Source organism: Hipposideros armiger, unplaced genomic scaffold (assembly GCF_001890085.2).
Source record: "Hipposideros armiger isolate ML-2016 unplaced genomic scaffold, ASM189008v1 scaffold_315, whole genome shotgun sequence".
Classification (NCBI taxonomy): domain Eukaryota; kingdom Metazoa; phylum Chordata; class Mammalia; order Chiroptera; family Hipposideridae; genus Hipposideros; species Hipposideros armiger.
Window position 1 is genome coordinate 666,147 of NW_017731665.1, and position 24,002 is coordinate 690,148.

At 52.0% G+C, this 24,002-nt stretch overlaps 1 protein-coding gene across 2 annotated transcripts in view; it reads right to left on the reverse strand.

The window, feature by feature from the left end:
* CORO7 (coronin 7) overlaps positions 1–23,744 on the reverse strand; it is a 71,965-nt gene extending 48,221 nt beyond the window's left edge. The window contains exons 1-6 of one of the 2 annotated variants that reach the window (XM_019660277.1): positions 22,311–23,729; positions 19,761–19,857; positions 18,907–18,981; positions 15,505–15,575; positions 14,816–14,999; positions 11,044–11,120 (exon numbers count right to left, since the gene is read on the reverse strand). In XM_019660277.1, coding sequence (XP_019515822.1) covers positions 11,044–11,120; positions 14,816–14,999; positions 15,505–15,575; positions 18,907–18,981; positions 19,761–19,857; positions 22,311–22,370 — 564 coding nt within the window. In that variant the 5' untranslated portion in view covers positions 22,371–23,729. Of the gene's footprint in view, positions 1–11,043; positions 11,121–14,815; positions 15,000–15,504; positions 15,576–18,906; positions 18,982–19,760; positions 19,858–22,310 lie in introns of both variants that reach the window. The other variant, XM_019660275.1, reaches the window with a different exon arrangement.
* Between the last annotated feature and the right edge of the window lie 258 nt (positions 23,745–24,002).

Genomic DNA, 24,002 nt, shown 5'->3' on the forward strand with positions numbered 1-24,002 from the left:
CGACAGCAACTTGTCTGTTCCCCTTTCCCCAATTCCCCAGCACTGTTCCCATCCCCCCAATTCCCCAATAAAAATCTTTAACAAAAAAAAAAAAAAGAGTGCAAGTTCTGAGCAACAGGGTGACTGGTTCGATTCCCACATGGGCCAGTGACACTGTGTCCGAGCTGAGCTGTTGCTGAGCTGCCAACAGGTGGCAGGATGGCTCAGCTGGTTGCCTGTTTGATGGTGGGCTATGCCTATCAGCAACTAAGACTGAACTCGGCACATTGAGCTGAGCTGCCACCCGGATGGCTCAGTGGATAGGGCGTGCGCTCTTAACAACAAGGCTGCTGGTTCAACTCCCGCATGAAATGGTGGCTATGCCCACCCGCAACTAAGATTGAACACAGCACCTTGAGCTTAGAGGCCACGAGCTACCGACGGGAAGCCAGATGGCGACTGGCACCCTCCACAATGAAGATTGAAGAAAAACAACTTGTCTGTTCCCCTTCCCCAATTCCCCAACACTGTTCCCCTCCCCCAATTCCCCAATAAAATCTTTAAAAAAAAGGCAAAGACTTGAACCTCACCAAAAAAGATACATAGATGGAAAATGAAGATATAATAAAATGCTTAACATCATACCTCATTAGAGAACTGTAAATTAAAACAACAATGAGCTACCACAACACACCTATTAGAATGGCTAAAATCCAAAAAACTGACAACACCAAATGCTGGTGAGGATGCGGAGCAAAAGGAACTCTCATTCACTGCTGATGGGAATGCAAGATGGTACAGCCACTTTGGAAGACAGTTTGGCAGTTTCTTACAAAGCTAAAATTACTCTTACCATGTGATCCAGCAATTGTGCTCCTAAGTATTTACCCAAGTGAGTGAAAAGTTATGTCCACATAAATGTTTATCGCAGTTTAATCATAACTGTAAAAAACTGGAAGCAACCAAGATGTCTCCCAATAGTGAATGAATAAATAAATACACTATGGTACAGTCACACAACAGAATATTATTCAGTGAGAAAAAGAAATAACTAAGACCCAAAACCTATACTCCTAGAAGAAAACATAGGGGAAAAGCTTCATGATGTTGGATTTGGTAATGATTTTTTGGATATGACACCGAAAGCACAGGGAACAAAAGCAAAAATAGACAAGTGGGATTACAACAAGCTTAACTTTTGTTAATCAAAGGACACAATCAACAGTAAAAACACAACCTATGGAATGGGAGAAAACATTTGCAAATCATATATCTGATAAGGGGTTAATATCCAGAATATATAAAGAACTCATACTACTCAACAACAAAATAACCTGATTGAAAAATGGGCAAAGGATTTGCTTAGACGTTTCTCCAAAGATATACAAATGCCCAAGAAGCATATGAAGATATTCGACATCACTAATCATCAGAGAAATACATATCAAAACCACAATGAGCTACTACCTCACACCCATTAGGATGACTACTAAGAATTACCATATGATCTAGCAATTCCATTTCAGGGTATATAGCTAAAAGAATTAAAAACAACGTCACAAAGAGATATTTGCACACCCATATTCAAAGCAACATTCATAATAGATAAAATGTGAAAACCCAGGTATCCATTGCAGATGGATGGATTAAGTGTGTGTGTGTGTACCACTGAAATATTACTCAGTCTCAAAAAGGAAGGAAATCCTATCACATGCTACATAAATGAACCTCGAGGACATTGTGCTCAATTAAATAAGCCAGGCACAAAACGACAAACACTGTATGATTCCACTTATATACAGTATCTAAAGTGAAATTCAGAGACAGAAAGTAGAATGGTGGTTGCCAGGGAATGGGGGGGAGGGGGACAAAGGAAAGTGGTTTAATGGGTGCAGTTTCAGTTCTACAAGAAGAAAAAGTTCTGGAAACCTGTTTCACAACAATGTAAATGTACTTGATATTACTGAACTCTATACTTAAAAATAGTTAAGATGGTAACTTTAAGTGTTTTTCAACCACAGTTTAAAAAAAAATAGCTATCAGTCCACAAATGCTTGGAGGAACCAAAAATGCATATTACCAAGTGAAAGAAGCCAATCTGGGAAGGCTTCACATTGTATGACTCCAACTATAACACATGGCATCTGGGAAAAGGCAAATCTTTTAGAGCCAGTAAAAAGATCAGTGGTTTGGGGCGAGGGAGGGATGAACAGGGGAAGCACAGGGCACTCTTAGGGTGGTAAAACTATTCTGTATGATGCTGTAATGGTGGGTACATGACTTCATGCATGTGTCTAAACCCATAGAATGTACAATATCAGGAATGAACCCTAATGTAAACTATGACCTTTAGTTAATAATAATGTAGCAATATTGGTTTACTTGTAACAAATGCACCACACCGATGCAAGATGGAAAGGGAAGAGGGGATATGGAAATATCTGCTCAATGTTTCTGTCTTGCCCCCACCTGGTGCCTGGGATGCAGAGAGAGCAAAGAGTTCCCACCCAGTGCTGGACTCTATGACCCATAGGCAATCACAGGAAACTTCGGGGAGGAACATAGACCTGAGCTGAACCTCAAAAGACAAACGGTGCTTGCACAGGGAAGGGAAAGGCATTTGAGGAGGTGAAAAAGCATGAGCAAAGATGTGCAGATACGAGTTTGCTGTCATGTGATGTAGAAGGGAAGGGATGACAATGCAAAAAAGCGAATGGTGGGAATAGGGGGGTAGGGGGAGCACACAGCTGGACGAGGGAGGGAGCCAGCTTGGAGATGGCCTCAAAAGCCAAACCTCCTTTGGTGGACCGGTCCCAGGCCTTCCTGACACACCTCAGCGGGTTCCCAGTGTTCTTGGGTCACTCCTGGAAAGCTGTCCCCGCTACAGTTTAGTGAGCACTTGCTATATGCCAGGAGGGCACCAGGCACAGTCCAGGGATTAGCTCTGAGACACCATTCTGCTCCACAGCCTTTCAGAATACCATTTAGAGACAGAGATCAGACAGCCAAGGACAGCGAGGAACAGAGATAGGCAGAAAGAATAGTGAGAAAGAGAAGAGAAACAGAGACACAGGGGAAGAGAGAGAGAGAAAAAAAACAGAAAGAGGCTGAGAGAGACAAGAGACAGAGAAATAGACAGAAAGGGGACAGAGAGGGGCCGGCTGAGTGGCGCGTTGGTTAAGAGCAGGCTTGGGACGCCAGAGGACCCCGGTTTGGATCCCACATGAGGGCCAGTGATGCTGCCCTCTACAGCTAAGATGCTGAACAACAGCTCAACCTGGAGCTGGGTTGCCGTGAGTCACCGGCAAAGCGATGGCCTAGGCTGCAGCCCCTGCTGCAGTGGGTTGCCATGGGCTACCGTGTGTAGCCAGCAGCCGCTGTGAGCGGCCATCCAGAAGCCGGCGACTGATCTGACTCGCCAGGGAAGAGCGCAATGATGGTGCCAACTTGGGCCAGTGAAGCAACATCCTCCACAACTAGACTGAAGAACAAAACGACAGCAACTTGNATGATGGTGCCAACTTGGGCCAGTGAAGCAACATCCTCCACAACTAGACTGAAGAACAAAACGACAGCAACTTGTCTGTTCCCCTTCTGCCAATTCCCCAGCGCTGTTCCCATCCAATTCCCCAATAAAAATCTTAAAAAAAAAAAAAAGAAAGGGGACAGAGAGGACAGAGAGAGATAGAGGAATATGGAGGGGACAACTATAGACAGAGGAAAGACAGCAAGGAACAGAGAAAACAGCTAAAGATCAAGGACAGAGAGAGACAAAAGATAAGGTGAGACAGAGACAGCAAGGGACAGAGGATCTATCTTGAGAGATTCCTTCCTGGCTGGCACGAAGGGCCACTCGCATGTTAGCAGCAGAGCCGCCGTGGAGAGCCAGTGGCCTGGGTTTAGACTCCACCTCCAGCACTAAGGTGTCTGTGACCTGGGCAAACCCCAAGCCCTCAGGAGGATGAGGATGATGGCAGCACCTCTCACGGGTCTGAATAACAGTTTCAAAACGTGGGCAGTCCCTAAAAGCAGCTGGGCCATCTGACCAGGGCTCAGACTGGGCACTAGAGGCTGGGCTGGTGCTGACGGGGTGGCATTGGGCTTCAGGGGCACATATGCCTGCTGGGTTCACAGGCACACAGAGCTCAGTGGGAGCCAGGCCATTTGTGAGGCCAGCAAGCCCCCTAGTGGCCGCCTGGAGAAGGCGGGAGGGGAGCAGGAAGGGGCACCTGTGGGGTTGGGCCCAGGCCTTGCTGGGGAATCAGGGGCCCTGGGAGGCACAGCTGCTCCAAGGCAGGTTGGGGGTCAGGCCAGGCAAGGGAGAGGATTTGATGGGAAGCAGAGTGTGCGCCACACCCCACTCCAATCAGGCAGCCCTGTAATGCAAACCCAGACCCATGAGAGGTGCTGCCATCATCCTCATCCTACTGAGGGCTCGGAGTTTGCCCAGGTCACAGACACCTCAGTGCTAGAGGTGGTGTCTGAACCCAGGCCACGGGCTCTCCACGGCGGCTCTGCCGCTTAGATGCGAGTGGCCCTTGGTGCCAGGAAGGAGTCTCTTGCCCAGAGATCCTCTGTGTCTCACTATCTGTCTTTCCTTATCCTTTGTCTCTGTCCTTGATCTCTAGCTGTTTTCTCTGTTCCTTGCTGTCTTTCCTCTATAGTTGTCCCCTCTATATTCCTCTCTCTGTCCCTCTCTGTCTCTCGGTCCTCTTTCTATCCCCTCTGTATCTCTGTCCTCTCTCTACCTCTTTCTGTTCTCTCTCTCCCCCCCTCTCTCTTACTGACCACTGGCCAAAAGGGATTCAGACTCCCTCGTGCTGCTGGTGGCCCACCCACCAGCTCCTCACATGCGCTCAAGACAAACCATGGGTACCTCCACCTGGCCTGAGGTCACAGGGGGTGACGACCCTCCCAGCACCATTCCTCAAGTTTCCGGCATTTGATGCACCCACCCAGGATGCTGAGGCTCCCCCTTTACAGAGGGAGGCAGTGGATGCAGGACCATGGTGCCCATGAGCACACGCTGACAGATGACGCCCCCCCTCTAACATCCTCCTCCAGGCAGAGCACCTGGGTCCAGGAACAGGGGAGGGGTGGCTCCACTCAGCACCATTCAGCGACCCACTCATGAACTCTGTGCTCCTAGCCCGAGACTTAAGGCTTTCTGGTCTAGAAGGACAGGAGTATTCATTCTACTGGACAGCTTGGCCTGGTTCCACTAATTCTTCCTCCCGGGACACCAGCAGACAAAAAACAGCTGCCATGCTGGCAGGAGGGGCAAGCACACAATGGGCACTCAGAGCCTGGGCAGCTTGCTGGGCCCCCCCCCCCATTTTGATGGTATATGGGGTTTAGACCCCTCATGGAGGAGGGAATGGACCACCATACCAGTGAAGCCCCTCCTCAATGACCAGCAGGAGTCAGCCCAGGTGAGGGTCCATCGTGGGTGGTGGGCCACTGAGGCCCGTCCCTGCTCAGAACACAGTGTGGAGACCACAACTGCCCGCCCCCCACCACAGTGAGGATACTGCCCCTAGCTGCCCAGAGCTGCTTCCTTACTGGGGAAACCAAGGCACCTTCCTGCCACCCTCTTGTCACAGACCCCAGCTGTCACAAGACTGCAGCTCTGAACCCTTCAGGCACCCACTGGAGCTGGGAGGCTGGAGGAGCAGTGGGCGACCCAGAGCCAGGGCTACCACCTGGGGAACGGGCAACCCCGCTGGGTCCATTCTCCAGGTGCAGAGCGGCAGGCTCAGAGGGCAGGAGAGCTCGTCCATGGATACACGAGTCTCCTCCGAAAGCCCAAGCTGGAGCCCACAGTCTCCAGAGAATAGCACCCAGGGAGCTGGCATTACTCCTCGGGAAAGTGGCTGGCTAAAATGTACCACCCACCTTAAAAATCTTCATAGCCTACGAGCCCACGTCCCTGGTATGAATCTAGGCCAGGGGTGGGCAAGCAAGGCCCAGAGGCCAAATCAAACCTGGGGCCTGATTCTGCAAATATTTTTACTGGAACATGGCCACACCCACATTTACATATTGTCTGTGACTGCTTCTTTGTTACAAGACGGCGCTGACAGAGACAGTGTGGCCTACAAACTTCACGGTATTTACCATCTGGCCCCTTACAGGAAGACATTTGCCAAATGCTGCTCTAGGCTAAGAAAGTCACGTAAAAGGCAGGAAAAAAATCTACATATAAATACATTCACCTGTTACAACTTACAATACAGTGACACGAAGTGGAAGTAACCATCTCGTTTGACAAACAGGCTTGATTGAGCAAACTGGTAAATCTATACAATAAAATATATCCCCGGACATTTGTTAAATTTTTGACAAATTGGGGAAAAGGTTTATTATGCTGAACAAAAATATGCAGGATGGAGTAATGTGGAGAGTATGATTCCAACACATATAGAAAAAGAGGACTAGAAAAAGCACGGAGAGAAAGATTTCAAAATGGTGACCTGGGTGGGATGATTACAGGTGATTTTCTTTTTGCTTGCTTCTTTACTTTTTCACAGCTCTCCAAAATTTGTAAAACAAGCATCAACTACTACATTTTGGTGATCATAAAGAAAAAACCTCCTGTGACAATCTCCTTGCAGCTTCCTCCGTCCTTTCTCCCCATCTCATTCTGTGCCTGTCTGTCTCTTTCTCACACATGTGCCATGGAAATGCAGGGCAGAGAGGGTTTCCCATAGGAGGGGGATGTCCCGGTCCAAACGCATGACTCTATCCAGGCTGGTCCCCCTGCCTGAGATGCCTGTCCATTCTTCCTCAGTGAGGGCTCATCCCCAAGAAACAGCCCTGACCTCGCTGTCTCTGGGAAGCCATGCTCACAAGTCTCAAGCCCAAGCAATGGTCACATGACCACCTCGCCCTCGGGCAGTGGCTCCTTGGGGGCGGGCAGCCCAGTCTTATTTACCTTGTGACCCTCAAAGCTCAGGCCAATGTCTGGAAACTACTGTTTGATAAACCAAATGGGGAAGGAAAGTTGATAAAGAGTAGGAAATGGGACTTCCAAGAAGGCAGAAAAAAGAAGAAGAGAGAGTTGGAAACAGGATCTCAAGTGTGCAGACCCCACTTCTCACTTCCTCTAACCCCCTCCTGACCAGCTCTTGTCCCCCTTGCAGGCTTTTCCTCGCCTTCCACCCACTCTTCATATGTGGCTTCAGGCCACAGCACACCCCAAAAGGTTCTGAAGGTCACCTGTGTCCCCAAACCCAATACGTGTGTGTCCTTCGCCTCTTCACATAATCTTCCCCGTGTTCCCCGCCACCTCTGGAGTGGACAGCCAGCCCTGTTTGGCTTCCTTCCTCCCATGAGGCAGCTTCGTCTGTCTCCCTTGCAAGTTCTGATCCTTCCTCCAGGCTCACTCTGCCACCCCCTTCTCATTTCCTTCTCTCCCACTTGGGGTCACCCCCCACCCCTCTGCTGCTACCACAGATGACACCCATGCTTCCAACTTCAGTGCAGCCCACTGCCCAGAGCTCCAGTCCACGGACTCAACTGACACCTCCACTTGGATGTTGCAGGTACCTCCAATCCAACAGGCCTATAGGCACACCCGGAGTGCGCTGTCTTGGTGGCAGCCCCCTCCTCCAGCCTGTAACCCAGGAGCCAGCCTCATGACCCCCCCATTCCTCACACCCAGGCCACCATCACCCACTGCTCTCCTCCCCAGCTCTGCCTCTCCATCTGTTCTACCCTGGCGAGGGTATTCCTCTCCTCCCTGGGGAGTTGTCCCACCCTCACTTTTGGATACGGCCCACACTGCAATGCTCTGTGCACACTGCAGCTGGGGAGCTTTCAAAATGCAAATCTGCTCACCTCACACCACAGCCCACCTGTCTCTGGCTCTAAACACTCCAGCATGGGCCGGCCGTGTGGCGCATTGGTTAAGAGCTGGCTTGGGATGCCAGAGGACCCCGGTTCGAATCCCACATATGAGGGCCAGTGACACTGCCCTCTACAGCTACGATGCTGGACAACAGCTCGACCTGGAGCTGGGCTGCTGTGAGTCGCCGGCGACGGCGTAGGCTGCAGCCCCTGTGGCAGTGGGTTGCCATGGGCTACCGTGTGTAGCCAGCACCCAGCATGAGTGTCCAGNAACCCACTGCAGCAGGGGCTGCAGCCTATGCCGTCACCGGCAACTCACGGCAGCCCAGCTCCAGGTTGAGCTGTTGTTCAGCATCTTAGCTATAGAGGGCAGTGTCACTGGCCCTCATATGTGGGATCCGAACCAGAGCCCTCTGGTGTCCCAAGCCAGCTCTTAACCAATGCACCACTCAGCCGGCCCATAAGTCATGTGCTAATGCTGGGTACCAGGGAGTAGGAGAAAGGGGAGTAATTCGTTTTTCCTTTTTACATCTTAGCATGGCTCCACTTTGTTACAATCAGCACAGATTCTTATTTTTATATTTTGCAAAACAATGAACCCACAATGAACAACTGGAATTTAAATTTAAAAACACAATTTGGTACAACAGCACCAAAAATACTGAAATACTTAGCTATCAATCTAACAAAACATGTATAAGATCTATATGAGGAATGCTACAAAACTCGCGAAAGAAATCAAAGAACTAAATAAATGGAGAGACATTCCATGTTCGTGGACAGGAAGACTCACTACTGTCAACATATCAGTTCTTCCCAACTTGAACTACAGATTTGATGCATTTCCAATGAAAATTCCAGCAAGCTATTTTGTGGATATTGACAAACTGATTCTAAAGTTTATACAGACAGACAAAAGACTCAAAGTAGTCAACTCAATATTAAAGGAGAAGAACAAAGTTGGGGGACTGAAGCAACCTGACTTTACTCTAAAGCTACAGCAATCAAGACAGTGTAGTATCAGCATAAGGACAGATGAATAGATGGAAGGACTTGAATAGAGAGCCCAGAAATAGACCCCCATAAATAGGGTCAACTAATTTTTGACAAAGGGGTACAGGCAAAACAATGGAGAAAAGATAGTCTTTTCAATAAGTGATACTCGAACAACTGGACATCCACATCCACACACACAAAAAAACCTAGATGTAGACTTTATACCTTTCATAAAACTTAACTCAAAATGGATCACAGACCTGAATGTAAAAGGCAAACCTATAAAATCTCTAGATAACATAGGAGTAAATCTAGGTGACTTTGGGTTTGGTAATAACTTTTTAGATACAAAATGAAAAGTATGATCTATGAAAGAAAAAATGAGTAAGTTGGACTTCATTAAAATTAAAAAATTCTGGGGCAGGCCGGCCGAGTGGCGCGTTGGTTAAGAACTGGCTTGGGACGCCAGAGGGCCCCGGTTCAGATCCCACATATGAGGGCCAGTGACACTGTCCTCTACAGCTAAGATGCTGAACAACAGCTCAACCTGGAACTGGGCTGCTGTGAGTTGCCAGTGACGGCGTAGGCTGCAGTCCCTGCTGCAGTGGGTTGCCATGGGCTACGGTGCGTGGCCAGCAGCCAGCGTGAGCGGCCCTCAAGCTGCTGTGAGCGGCCGTCTAGAAGCCGGCGGCTGATCTGCCTCGCCCGGGAAGAGCACAATGATGGTGCCAACTTGGGCCAGTGAAGCAAGGTCCTCCACAACTAGACTGAAGAACAAAAGGACAGCAACTTGTCTGTTCCCCTTCCCCCAATTCCCCAGCACTGTTCCCATCCCCCAATTCCAATAAAAATCCTTAAAAAAAAATTTTTTTTTAATTCTGCACTGCAAAAGATACTGTTAAGAAAATGAAAAGACAAGCCACAAACTGGGAGAAAATATTTGTAAAACACATAGATGACAAAGAACTTGTATCCAAAATACACTAAAAACACTTGAAACTCAAAAATAAGAAAACAAACAACCCAGTTAAAAAAAGGAAAAGACTGGGCCGGCCGAGTGGCTTACTTGGTTAAAAGTTGGCTTAAGAGTGCAAGTTCTGGGCCGGCCGAGTGGCGCGATGGTTGAGAACTCGCTTGGGATGCCAGAGGGCCCCGGTTCGGATCCCACATGTGAGGGCCAGTAACACTGCCCTCCACAGCTAAGATGCTGAACAACAGCTCAACCTGGAGCTGGGCTGCCATGAGTCGCCGGCGACGGCGTGGGCTGCAGNGAGCGCAATGATGGTGCCAACTTGGGCCAGTGAAGCAACGTCCTCCACAACTAGACTGAACAACAAAAGGACAGCAACTTGTCTGTTCCCCTTCCCCCAATTCCCCAGCACTGTTCCCATCCAACAATTCCCCAATTGGGGAAAAAAACAAAAACAAAAAAAAAACCACACTCCAGCGTTTTCTGGTTGCTTCCATAGTAATAGGCACAACCCTTGCGCACTCGACTCTGCTCACTGCACCCAGCCCTGCCCTGGCTCCTGCACCTGCAGCCCCCTCTGCCCAGCACCTCTCTGTCCCATGCCAGTAACCCTTCCTTCAGAGCCCCTGCCTGAGGCCAAGCCTCCCTGGCTCTGACCAGCTCAAAGTACCTTGTGTCCCTCTCTCAGAGCCTGTTTACAGGTCACAATTATTGTTTCATCTGTATGATCCCATCATACACATCGGCTGCCTCCACCAGCACAGGACTAGGTGGGCAAAAGGCTTGGTGTCAGTGAGGACACTGAGGCCTGCTGACTGGGCGTGGGGGTTGGCACAGTGCCCTGTGTCTGGGTCCTAACATGACCCAGTTTGGACAAAGCAGATAAACAGGCAGGTGAGGCTGTCTAAAGGTAGTGACAGGAGCCAAACAGCACAGTCCAGGGCCCAGCAGGGCCAGGTGGGGCTTTACTTGGGTCCTCACCTGATAGGGACCGCTGGCCCTGGTACCAAGGTGGGGTGGGGGCATGCAGATGCAGGTGTGAGCCAGAAGGTGGGAGGGCAGCTTAGGTGGGGGAGGGTCTCACGAATGCCCATCCTGACCTTGGTGTTCCTCTGCCTCATAAATACCACCCAACCGGACAGGTATAACCTAGGATGTGTGCTCTGTGACACCATGGCCCTGCACCGAGCAGGGCACGCCTCAGGGCCCCCCAGAGGCACTTACTTGAGCCTCACCACTTGCCTGCTTACCTTGCATGTCGTGCCCACCAGGGCTCCATCCCGGCTCCAGACAGCACCCTGCACCAGGTCTCTATGGGCTGCCAGCTCTGAGAAGAAGAAGCCGAGGTCAGGAGGGGTTCCAGTATCCACATCCCACCCTGGGCAATGAGGACATCGGGAAAGTAGGTGGGCCTGGTTGAGGGTAACTCTCCAGGGCATAGGCAGAAGCTGCCAGGGTCCCTTTCAGGCAGAAGGAGCAAGGGCAGCAGCTCGTTCCAGATATGCTCTACTAAACCCAGGGGCTCCTTCCTCAGCCCTGCCATCGTCTGGCCATGCTCCTACTCTAAAACCTTCCAAGGCTCCCTGCTCCTTGGCCTGGCTCTCACTTCCCACCCAGGCTCACATCTGGTCACTCACCAACACCTCAACCCCTCTCCCTCGCAGCTGGCTCACACTAGCCCAGATGTGCCACACACACTCCTGCCTGGGAGTCTGCTCAGGCCATCCCCTTCTCCCCCAGCGCGACAGCTTGAAAATTTGTCCACAGGTTCTTTGATTCTCTTCCTGTTATAGGGTGAACTGTGAGCTGCACCCGCCCCCCCCCCCAAAATGCTGAAGTCCTGACCCTGAATTGTTGGGAGCCAATTGAGGACAGTTGGGGATACTGAGGCTGTCCTCTCCCACCCAATCCTCTCAGGTACCCTTTTGGTGAGCTCCTGGCTGATGAGTCAGGAGCGCTCGGTAAGCAAGCTGGTCTCGATCACTGAATACCTGGGAATATGACTATTTGTAAATGATTTTATTTGCAGATGATCAAATTAAGCTGATGCCATTAGAATGAGCCCTAATCCAGTATAACTGGTGTCCTTGTGAGAAGGGAAACTGGACACAGAGACAGACATACACAGAGGGAAGACAATGTGAAGACAAAGGGAGAAGACGGCCATCTACCAGCCAAGGAACACCTGAGGCTACAGAAGCTGAAAGAGGGGCATGGAACAGATACTGTCTCACAGCCTCAGAAGGAACCAGCTCTGCCAACATTTTTATTTTAAAGATTTTTATTGGGGAGTTAGGGGAAGGGGAACGGACAAGTTGCTGTCGTTTTGTACTTCAGTCTAGTTGTGGAGGGCGTTGCTTCACTGGTCCAAGTTGGCACCATCATTGTACTCTTCCCAGGCGAGGCAGATCAGTCGCCGGCTTCTGGACGGTCGCTCACGCTGGCTGCTGGCTACACACGGCAGCCCATGGCAACCCACTGCAGCAGGGGACTGCAGCCTACGCCGTCGCCGGCGACTCACAGCAACCCAGTTCCAGGTTGAGCTGTTGTTCAGCATCTTAGCTGCAGAGGGCAGCATCACTGGCCCTCATGTGGGATCCGAACCAGGGCCCTCTGGTGTCCCAAGCCAGTTCTTAACCAATGTGCCACTTGGCCGGCCCATCCCTGCCAACATTTTGATTTCAGACTTCTGGTCTCCAGAACTGTGAGATGATAACTTTCTGGTATTTTTAAGCTACTTAGTTTGTGGTCCTTCATTTAGGCAGCCCTGGGAAACCAACACAACCTCCTTTTAAGAGGTGGAGCCTAAGTCCCTTCCTCTTGAGTGTGAGCAGGACTCAGCAACTGGCTTCTACCAGAGAATCTGGTGGAAGGGATGGGATGTGACTTGCAAAGCTGGGTCATAAAAGGCACCGTTCGGGCCAGCCGAGTGGCACTTTGGTTAAGAGTTGGCTTGGGATGCCAGCTCTGTGCAGAAGGGCCCCGGTTCGGATCCCACATTAGGGCCAGTGACACTGCGCCTTCTACACCTAAGATGGTGAACAACTGTTCGACCTAGAGCTGGGCTGCCATGAGCCGCCGGCGATGGCGTAGGCTGCAGTGGGCTGCCATAAGCTACCGTGAATGGCCGGCAGCCAGAGTGAGCGTCCAACAGCCGGCCTGAGCTGCCAAGAGCCGCCGTGAGCGGCTGTCCAGAGGCCAGCGACCGATCTGCCTCACCCGGGAAGAGCGCAATGATAATACCAACATGGGCCAGTGAAGCGACGTCCTCCACAACTAGATTGAAGAACAAAAGGACAGCAATTTCTCTGTTCCCCTCCCCCTATTCCCCAGTAAAATCTTAAAAAAAAGAAAAAATTTAAATTAAATTAAAGGCAGCATGCTTCCTCCTTGCTTCCCTCTCTTGGATTGTTCACCAGGGGAAGCCAGCCGCCATGTTGTGCGGGGACTCCAGCAGCCCATGCAGAGGTCCAAGTCAGGGAATGGAGGATTTCTGCCACAACCGGCACCATGGGAGTGGACCGTCCTCCACCCGAGTCAAGCCCTCAGATGATAGCAGCCCCAGCGAACATCTCAGCTCCAACTTCACAAGAAACCTTGAGCCAGAGCCACCCAGCTGAGCCACCTCCAAACTCCTGACCTTCAGAAACTGTGAAATAATAAGTATTTCCAGTTGTTTGAAGCTTCTATGTTTTGGGGTAATTAGTTATACAGTAATAGGTAACTACTATGCCAAGGTTTACTTCCTGGGATTAATCCCAACCCTGCTACCTACTTGCACCATGGACTTGGCCAAGTTATTTAACCTTATCTGCCACATGGGAGTGGCAACACTCCCAGTGGAACAGCTGTGTTGAGCTGAGCAATCACGAAGCCCTCAGCACAGTGCCGGGTCCACAAGAAAGGCTTAAGATGACAGTTCCAGCTGTGTTGACTCCCTTATAACATCTGTCTGGTGACCTTCATCTCTGCTTCAGGGATTAGGCTGGTCTCCAACTGCGCCAGGAGCTCTTTGGGGGGCAAGGCCTGCACCTTGTACTTCCCATCCCTGTGCCACAAGATGCCTCCACGTGGACATTGGCTGAAGCTGTCAGGACGGGACCCGAGACACCCAGTTATGCTACTGACGGCCCTTGGCCTCAGCTCGAAGTGGTGATATCACCGTAGTGAGCTTAGCCCAATCTGGACACAGCGCAGTCCTGGGGTGCAAGCCCGTCCTTCAACTCTCTGAGCCTTGTCTTTACCCTAAAAAGGAGATGAGCATGTCAGGGAGGACTCTGCAGGACTCAGTTACGCCACCAAAGAGAACACCTGGGCTCAGCTGTGGTCACACTACAGGGTTATGACCAGTCAAATGTTGAGGAGTCCGGCCCAAAGTTGTCATCACCTATGCAGGGTCTGAATTCAGATGTTAAAACCTAACCCCACTGTGATAGAATCTGGAGGTGGGGCCTTCGGGAAGTGATTAGCTCCCTCACCCTTTACACCACCACGTGAGGACACAGTGAGAAGATGGTTGGCTATAATCAGGAAGCAGGCCAGACACCAAAATCGGCTGCCACCTTAATCTTGGACTTCCAGCCTCAAGAACTGCGAGAAATAAGTTTCTATTGTTTATAAGCCACCCAGTCTATGGGATTTTGTTACAGCAGCCTGAACAGACTAGGATAATCTATACTGGCAAAATGAGAGTAGAAGCTGTGAAGAAAGCAAATCTCATCTCTCAGGTAGAAGACAGTTTGTTTTCAAAATTGAAATGATATACAATTCAAGAAATAACAATATAAGGAAGTTATTTAAACATATGGAGGAAAAAGCAGAAAAAACAGCTAACCGAGATAAAAACAGATGCCCAAGGAAAGTGGAGAGGGTGGGGCATTTATAAAAATATTTAGTTTTCTACTATGTACATGTTAGACTTTGATACGTACTTCCCAACTCATGTCATCAAACACATAAACAAAGAAACAAACGCTGTCCGAAAGGGCGATGCCCAGAAAGGACAGCCAGTGTGGCCCATACCTATGAGGGGCTGCTGCTTGGCCACGTCCCAGACCTTCACGGCCGTGCCTGCCGCGCTCACCAGGATGCCGTCCACAGTGGGGTGGAACTGCAACACCTCCACCTGGGTGTCCTCAGGGCCCAGCACCAGCCCAGGCCCTGAAGGCAGCGCCTGGCCAGAGGCTGGCAGTCGCCATAGTTTCACCTGTGGGAAAGAGCAAGTCTGTGAGCCCAGGGCCAGGAAGGGCCTTGATGCCTGCAGCCAGCCTTGCCCGGGGCTTCCCCTGACCTCAGAGGTCATGCTTGGGCACAGGGCTATGTCTGTTTTGGGGACCCCAAGGAGGGGGACCTGGTTGGGATCACAGGTGTGGTTGGAGGCTGGGGGAAAATGGGAGTGGGGGAGCCAGAGGCTCTACTCCGTCTCTTCCAGGCCTCCCACACCATCCCAGTGCTGCTATCCTCAGGTAGCCAAGCAGCAGGACAGCAGGTCAAGGCCACAGCTCTGTCAACACACAGTGGCACATGGGAGTCAGAGTGGGTTGAGGAACCAGGAGAGTTGGGGCTAGCCCAGCTCTGCGAGTCTGCATCCGGGCTGAGGGCAGGAGGAGCTAGACTGGGAGGGAGCAGGACCCCAGGGGTCAGAGGGCTCGGAAGGCCCAACTGGGAGTGGGTGAGGCATCAAGAAGCTCTTCCAGCAGGGCTCCACTCACCATCCTATCAGCTGAGCCTGTGGCCAGGAGGAAGTCGTCAAAGGGCGAGAAGTCCAAATCTGTGACCAGGTCTGTGGGAGAGAAATGGCTGACTCAGGCCCCACAAGAAGCCGCCAGAACATCCTGTTCCCAGCCCAACATGCTCCCTCTCCCAGGCTGGGAACCACAGCCCAGGGCCTCAGAGGTGATACCTCTGCATGCATGGCAGCAGGCTCACAGTTCCAGAGGGAGGGTACCTCTGCAAGCCCCCGGAAAACGCCACAGGCCCCGGCCTGCAACACATTTCCCGGAAAGCCCTGTGGATCCAGGAGGCCAAGGGCCCAGCATCGGGAGGTTGGTGGGACAACAGACAGGAAGCTCCTCAGATTACCAGAAACCTACATTTGCCCAAAATCCACAGCCCAGCGTGGAGCCTGGCTCGAGAATGTGTGAACGAACACAAGTGCTGGCCTCGCTCCAGCCATGAAGGATTCACAAACCATCCAGCCCAATTGGCCCAATTGGCCCTCTGCACCTCCTCAGGGAGACACACACATCTGTGCAGATGCAGCGAGGGGTGGGCTGTGCATGCCAAGGTTGACCCCAAGGTCAGGAGCAGGGGTTGTCACGTGCCCAACTTAGGAGTTCTTTGCCCCACAACTCCCCCTCAAAGCCAGAGCTGACCAGTCCAATTGTGGGAGTGCACCTGACTTGCACCCAACAGCCAGCTTCTCTTAGGGGAATTAAACCTGGAATGGGAAGCCTATTGACAGGGTGCTTTATGGACTGGCCCAGATGAGGGGCCACCAGCTGGGAGGGAGCTAGCAGATCCTGTGCCAGGACCCTCCTCATGCCTGTGCATCCAGCTGCTCCTTCAGGTCTGGAAGATCCCCAGGAAATCTCCCAATAAATCCAGTTTTGGCTCAAACAAGCTGGATTGGTTTCAGTTTTTTGCGACCAAAGAACCTGAACTGCCCCCAGTTCTGGGGGTCTGAGATGGGAGGTCGGGGTGCACAGTGAGCCAGAGCCCAGAGGGGAAATGAGGCTGGTGGTTTCGGAGGGCAGAGATGAGGCCAGGGCTTGGATGTGGGGGATGGTAGGGGACGTGAGCAAGACGGCCAGGTCCGCATCACCACAGCAAGGAGCACAGTGGCCACCATGCTGCCTGCCTCCCCATGGGGCCCAGCACTACATTTTCTTCCTGGCCAGGTGGACGAGGACAGGTACCCCTTTGGAACAGCTCCAGCCTAGAATCCCGGCCACAAACCCCTGCTTCCCCACCCTGTGGGCTCCGTACTGGACAAGGCAAAGTCCAGGACCAAAGCAGCAGCCAGCGTGGGCAGCCTGGCACACAGAGGGAATGAGAAGTGGTTTCTGATTTGAGTGCCTGGCTGCACCAGAAGCCTGAGTCATCCTTCATTTGCATTTATCTCACCAAATCCTCACAGGGACAAACCAGGATGGCCTGTGGCATGATTACCCAAGTGGAGGATGAGGACATGAGGACAGAGAGGTTAAGTAACTGATCCACACAGCTAAGAAAAGGTGAAGTTGAGGGTCAGGGGCCACTTGGCCCTGAGCCAAGAGGTGGAGGATGCCCCGAAGACAGGGTAGCAGCTAAAGCCCAGCCAACTGCAGTCCCCCCATCACAGGCACCTAAGGCAGAATGGCATTAGTGCCTCGAGGACAGGTTCTGAGGGAGCTGGCATTCAGCTACTCCAAAAGCAGTCTCCCAGCAAGGCTGCTCCTGCAGGGAAAGGCTCTGAATAGCTAGAGCCACAGCGAGGCTACGACCTGCCAACAAAAGCCTGGTCCAGCTTCTATGTGGAGCTCCCGAGTCACAGGGGCTCACACCTCATAAACATCACCAACTTAGGGCAGCCCTGCTGTGAGCGAAAAGCACCTAGAAGCAAGCAGCATAGTGCCTAAGAACACGGAGTCAGATTCTGGTTCTGGCAGCGGATTCTGGCTATCAGCAGCAGGGCTAACTAACATTGGCAAGTCCCTAACCAATGTGAGCCTCAGTTTCCTTAGCTGAAAAATGGGTTATTTAAAAAAGGTGTGAGAGTGGATGAAAAAGCAGACTTCTTATACACACACAACACAGGTGGCTCTCAAAGCATCATGCTAAGTGAAAGAGGCCAGACTTGAAGGACTATGTATGGTATTTTCCATTTATGTGAAATGTCTAGAAAAGGCCAATCTATAGAGCAGAGGCTGGCAAGCATTTTCTGGAAAGGATGAGATAGTAAATATTTCAGACCTTGAGGACAATATGGTCTCTGCTTGATGCTGCCATTGTTGGGAAAAGCAGCTACAGACTGACCATCGATGAAGAGGCATGGCTGCATTCCAATACAAGTTTACAAAAACAGGCAGCAGGCCAGATCTTTCCACACCAGAGCTCGCAGACCTCTGCTGCAGAGGCAGAAAGCCTGAGGCTGCGGAGCCTGAGGTGGGAATGGTTTAAGCACAAAGGGGCATGCAGGATTTCTGGAGAAATGTTCTAAAACCGCATGGTGGCATATACAACCCTGTTACTTTAATAAAAGTCATCACATTCTTCACTTAAAACAGGTAATGTTAATGGTATGTAAGTGATACCACACTAAAGTTGTAAAAAGCTTCAAAAAAGGATTAGGTGAGAAAACGCAGATAATGTACTTAGCACATAGACAAGTCTCCGTCAATCTTCACTGTTATTTTATTAACCACCATCACCATCATCAGGACTCCTATATTGAGCTGTACACCGAGACCAGGGACCAAGAATCGGCCCCCTCCCCTCACCCAAGGCCACCCAACAGGCGGCCAGGAACGCAGGCCAGAGGGGCTGGGCCCACAGCCACCGCAGCTGGACAGGGAGACAGGAGACAGCTGGGCGCTGCTCTAGGACAGCAAACTGTTTCCTGAAATCGGGCAGGTTGCCAGGTGGACTGCTGGGCACCCCCAGAAGCAGCAGTGGCAGACAAAAGCTCTCTTTGTGAGGGCCCATCTCCAGCCCTGCAGTCCAGCCCGCTCCCTCCTTGGAGGGCTCAGAACAGCCTGTCTGGGAGGAGGCCTGGTGGCGAGGGGTGGTCTCTCGGGCTCCAGGAGAGGACACAGGCCTAAGAGCCACATAGGACTAAGTTCTCTGCAGTGACAGGGAGCCAGCACCAGCCTGGGGCCTGGTTCTGAGTGGTGCATATCTCCTTCCTACCAGCTTGACCGCCTGAAGCACCTAGCTTCCCTCCTCTTTGCCCAGGCCCAGATTCTCTACCAGGACCCGGCCTTCCAATTTGGACCCCACCTGTCAGAAAGCACACTGAGGATGACAGGAGGGACCTGGTAAGCCATGGAGCTGTGGGACCAGGTGAGTATGAATCCCTGGCCCCAGAGAGGGAGGAGCAAGTTCCAGACTTCCTAGGTCCAGCCCCCACTCACCTGAATGGCATCCCAGGTGCGTCACATGTCTCTTGTCCTCTCCCCGGCCTTCCAGAGGCACGATACCCAGCACACCTGCCAAATAAACACGGGGCTCTGACTTTGGGCCTAATGGAAACCATCTACCTCCCTGCCCAGGACTCCTAGGGCAATAAGACCCAAAAGCTCATCCTTGGACCTTCCCAAAGCTTCTACCAATCATAAGATCACACCCCTCTGAACACAGTGATTGGCCCATACAAGAACCTTCTGTGACACTAGAGGTACAGAACACGCTGGGAAAAGAGGCTCTTTCTGGCACTGTGGGTCAGCTTGGGGCCAGCAGCTGTTACTTTTCCCACTTTACCAGAGAAAGAAGCCATCACCCAAAGGGCAGCAAAGCTGAGGGACAGGAGGGAAGCTGGGGCCAACGGCACATGTGAGCTTCTGGGAACATCTCTGCCTGAAGCTCCCCCAGACTTCTTAGATATACAAGTCACAACGGTATTTTTTGCTTAATTCAGTTTGAGGTCTGAGTTATCACCGGCAACCAAAAGGCCCAGCTAATGCAGGGAGCTTTTCAAATCTTTGTGTTCCTATTGATGCCAGCTACTCCCCGGCCCCTTCCCCACCCTCCTGGCCATGCTCTTGAAGACCACAGCCAACATGGTTTTTACAAAGTATACATTTATAGTCTAACCAAGACTTGATTACTGCACAGTGACCAATTTGTAGGGGTCTAAGGCCCTGCATGGTGTTGACCTCTGACCCCAAGAGGCACCTCCAAGCTTCCAGTCTGCACTGAGTCTGCCCTTCTGCCCCACCCTATTTGGGTGACATTGTCTGAATCTCCACACTCATGTCTTCTTCCCTACCTGGACGGTCAGAGTTGAAGGCGATCAAGCTGCAGCTGGATTTGATATGGTTCCCACAAGAGGGGGTGGTTCCTGCTCGAATGTCACTGATCCAGGCCTGGAAATAAAGAATAAGAACTATGAAGGCCAGGGCTCTGCGCGTGCCTAAAGCAAGGGGTGGGGAATAATCCAGGAAACTCTACCTTAAAGCTGCACTATTAGAGATGCATTCCTTGATCAAACCCCGTTCCTACTCATGCAGTACCTTAGAAAAGGCAAAATGTTCTTGATATGATAACCTAAGTCATAAAGGGGGTAGTTTTGCTTATTAAATCAGTTCTCCAATAAGAGAGAGGTTATCAGGCGGAATCTCAGGCTGAATGAGGTCAAGAGGCTAACTGGGCAGTGTGTGCGCACGTGCACGTGTGTATGTGTGTTGTTTCTATTGGGTCGTCGGGAAAGTCATGACGTATTTTTCTATGTTTTTCAATGCAAAAATGTGTCATGACTTATCCAACAACCCAATATTAAGAAGGAAAGAGCAAAGCAGAGAATGGAGAAGTAAGCACCTAGACAGAAGACAAACTCAACTTCCTCAACTGTATTACTGAAGGTTTCCAGCTGAGTCCAGGATTCTTCTCCCAACCAGGAGAAAACACCCAAGTCCAGACAAGGGAAAAATCAAGGCCTTTCCATGAAGTCCCATAGATGGGTGAACGACACAGCCCCATGAAAAGGCAATAATATTAACACCCCCACACCCAGAGGGGCAGAGGAGCACTTTTTCTGAAACTAAGATCAGTGAGGTCCACATGTTTTCTTTGTTGGTATCAAAGCATCATTCATCACTCCTTCCTGCCACCCAACAATCAAGCACCCATATTTCCCAGACCATCCACCCACAGTAAATCCCGGAAACCACCTCCACCACCCAAGTTTGTTTCAATGTGCACCTGCCTCGAGTAGAAAATTATCATCTTGCATTATTTTTGCCTCTTGGTTCATGTTTACTGTATAAATACAGTGACAGGAAATAGCTTTGAAAAGAACCGATCACCTGTTCTCCTATCTCCCTAACATAAACTTTTTAAAACTCCCTTTGCAATCCGTGTTTCCATGCCTCTCTGTTTACTGTGCTGGACTGAGGCCCACCAGGGAAGAAGCCCCAGGGCCCCTCAAGGACACTCCTGACCCCTCCAAGCAGTACTTACTGTACTCAAGACAGAAAGTCTTAATGCAAATCTGAGACTTTCTCTCCCCACCCCCACTACACCCCCTTTCCACAGCTCCCCATTGTACTAAAAATAAAAGCCAACTTCTTCCTGTGGCCCTTTGTGCTCTGCAAGACCACTCTGGGCTCATCAAACACCATGCTTTCCCATCACTGCCCTCCATCCATCCTGGCCCTTTCCTTTCCTCCACCAAGCTCTTTCCCACCCCCACTCCTCCTGTAGCTGGCTGCTTCTCACCCTTCTAGCCTCAGCATAAATGTCATCTTCTAGCAGCCTTCCCTGACCACCCTGGTGAGATTAACCCCTGCCTCACTGTCCATCTTCATCTCCATCCCAGCCACTCCCCTCCTGCCATATTCTTCAGGGCACTTATTAAAACTCGCAATGCCCTTGCATTACTGTCCGCTTGCTGGCTGTCTCTCTAGCGAGGCTGCAGGCACCAGAGAGAAAAGAAAGTGCTGTCCTGTTGACTGTTGTGGCTCCAGCAGCTGGGCAAAGCACATGGAAGGTTCACAGGAAATACTGTCCGTAGAATGAAAACCAGGCTACTGTCCCAGGCTGCCCTGATGTGCGTTCGCCCCTGATGGAATCACTAGATGGGGTCAGTTCCTAGGCCAATTATCGGAGGACACTCCAAGGCCTTCCATGGGGAGCGGCTGATCAGGGCTGCCATCATCTCTGAAGTGCACTCCTCATCGGGCCGGCTGCTCTTCCGGAGGTCTGAGGAGCACCACCAGCACCTCGGGGCTCCACCTCCTCGGGCTTCTCCAAGCCCCACCCAGCCCCTGGTAGCATCACCCCGAGTAAGGAAAGAGCTTGCGCCAGCCGCGAGAGGAGGAAGCACCGGCGGAAACCCGAGGGAGGGGTGCGCCTCTGTCCAAGGGGCTCCCCCTCCAGACGACACACCGGGCTCGCGGAGGCTAGGAATATAGAAACATCTCTCCTACACCCAAGCCCCGGGCAGGGGCGATACGGGCAGCAGAAAGGAGAAGCCGGCGTCAACAGTGGCCGCGCCGCGGCTCCCCAGCTAGGCAGACCGGAAGCCGGGAAGGCAGGCAGCCTCGCAGGCCTCAACCCTCCGCTCGGCCGGGGGGCTGCGCCGCCTCGAGGGTCCCGGAGCCAAACTGGGGGCTCGACGGACCGCGGGGCTCACTCAGCAACCAGAGAGCGTACAAGCGAGGGTCCCAGCAGCTCCGGACTGCGCCCGCCGGGCGGCGACCTGGCAGCCCCGACGCCGGGCCCGAACCTGAAGGGGGCGCCCCCGGGCAGAGGGGCTTTGCCGTCCCCGTGCGGGGCCGAGAGAGGAAGACCGGGCGTGTGGCCCGCGGGCCAGGCTCACCTCACGGCGGGGCGGCCGGGCCTCCGTGTGCCGGAACTTGGACACCTTGAAGCGGCTCATGGCGGAGGGGACCACGGAGGATGCAGCTTCGAACACCCGGGCGACCGACCTCAGGTGCACCGCAGGCAGTCGCGACTCCCGCGGCCTGCGGCTCCACCCGCGGCCCACCGCCCTCGGCCACGCCCCGACATGCCCCGACCAATCGCAGCCCGCTCCAGCCCACTGGGACCCGCCCTCGCCATCTCGTCCTCCGCGCGCGCGCCGCCGGCCCCGCCCATAAGCCAATCCCTAGTCGACCGCCCCGCGAGGCCACGCCCCAATTGCGAAGGGGTGGTGGCGCGGGTGGGGAGGTCACGTGCGGCGTGCTGTCCGCCCCCGGCCCCTAGTTGAGTGCGTGGCGGCTGGGGGCGAGAGACCGAATTTTGTTTGCAGGGATTTGCCCCCAGAGACTCTCAGGGTAGGGGCGCACCCTCCCTGGGGAGGAGGCGAGAGGGCAGGAATGAACTGGCTTCATTTCAGTACCAGTGAACACTTGCGGAGAGAGGAGCCGCTGGTCCATGGTGCACAGATAGTGAGTGGCCGTGGGGGAACGGAGCTCAGGTCTGATGCAAATCTCTGTCCGTGGGGCCTCCCCTAAAGCCTCTGCATCCCACCCACCCTACTTAGGCCAGGTGGGCTCCGCGGGAGGGATGGGCCTTCAGCATCTCCTTATAAGGGCATGTCTTGGCTGCAGGCCTTGGGCGAGGTGGGGCAGGACTCTTCGAAGGAAATCAATGTATTATAAACATAAACTGAAAGGGCGAAAGATAAGGGAAATGGAGAATCCATTAAATAGCAAATGTGCCCAGCAGTCGCTGCTTGCTTTCCCAGGGCAACTTGGGAAAAAAGAGAGCTGGCTCATTCCACGTCGGGCCATTCATTACACAAGCATTTCTCTTTGCTTTGAAAATTGACTCCGTGATTCCAGAGTATGCTTTCTGCTTGAGAACAGACAGAACACCTGCTTAGGCTTCTGGAAAAGGGACTTTGATCTGAGGAATGCGAATGATTGGTCGGAAACACCAGCTGCTGTGAAAAGTCCCTCTGCTGCAGCCGAGGTAGGCTGTGTGCAAGGTGATTCTGAAAGCTTGGCCTGGGGATGGGCACAGATGGACCCCAAAGTGCAAGTTCTCTTTTCAGTTCATTGAGCACTAAGAGGCCACTACCATATCCTACTGAGTTAAGATCAAGTTTGATCTCCATAAACTAAAAATAGGATGTCAGTAGAGTTAACTGAAGCCTAGGATTTGGAATTCTAATCAGTCTGACAGGCACTCCAGAATGCAGCTTTCCCATGGCACGGTACTCTTCAGACTGGAATTCCAGTAGCTTTGGAAAAGGCACCATCAGTGCAGTCTTGAGTTGGTTCAATTACTACTGCAGATATTGCTTTTTTTTTTTTTTTAAGATTTTATTGGGGAATTGGAGGAGGGGAACAGCGCTGGGGAATTGGGGGAAGGGGAACAGAGAAGTTGCTGTCTTTTTGTTCTTCAGTCTAGTTGTGGAGGACGCCACTTCACTGGCCTATGTTGGTATTATCATTGCGCTCTTCCCGGCTGAGGCAGATTGGTCTCCAGCCATTGGATGGCCGCTCATGGCACTTCAGACTGACTGCTGGCTGCTCACACTGGCTGCCAGCCACTCATGGCAACT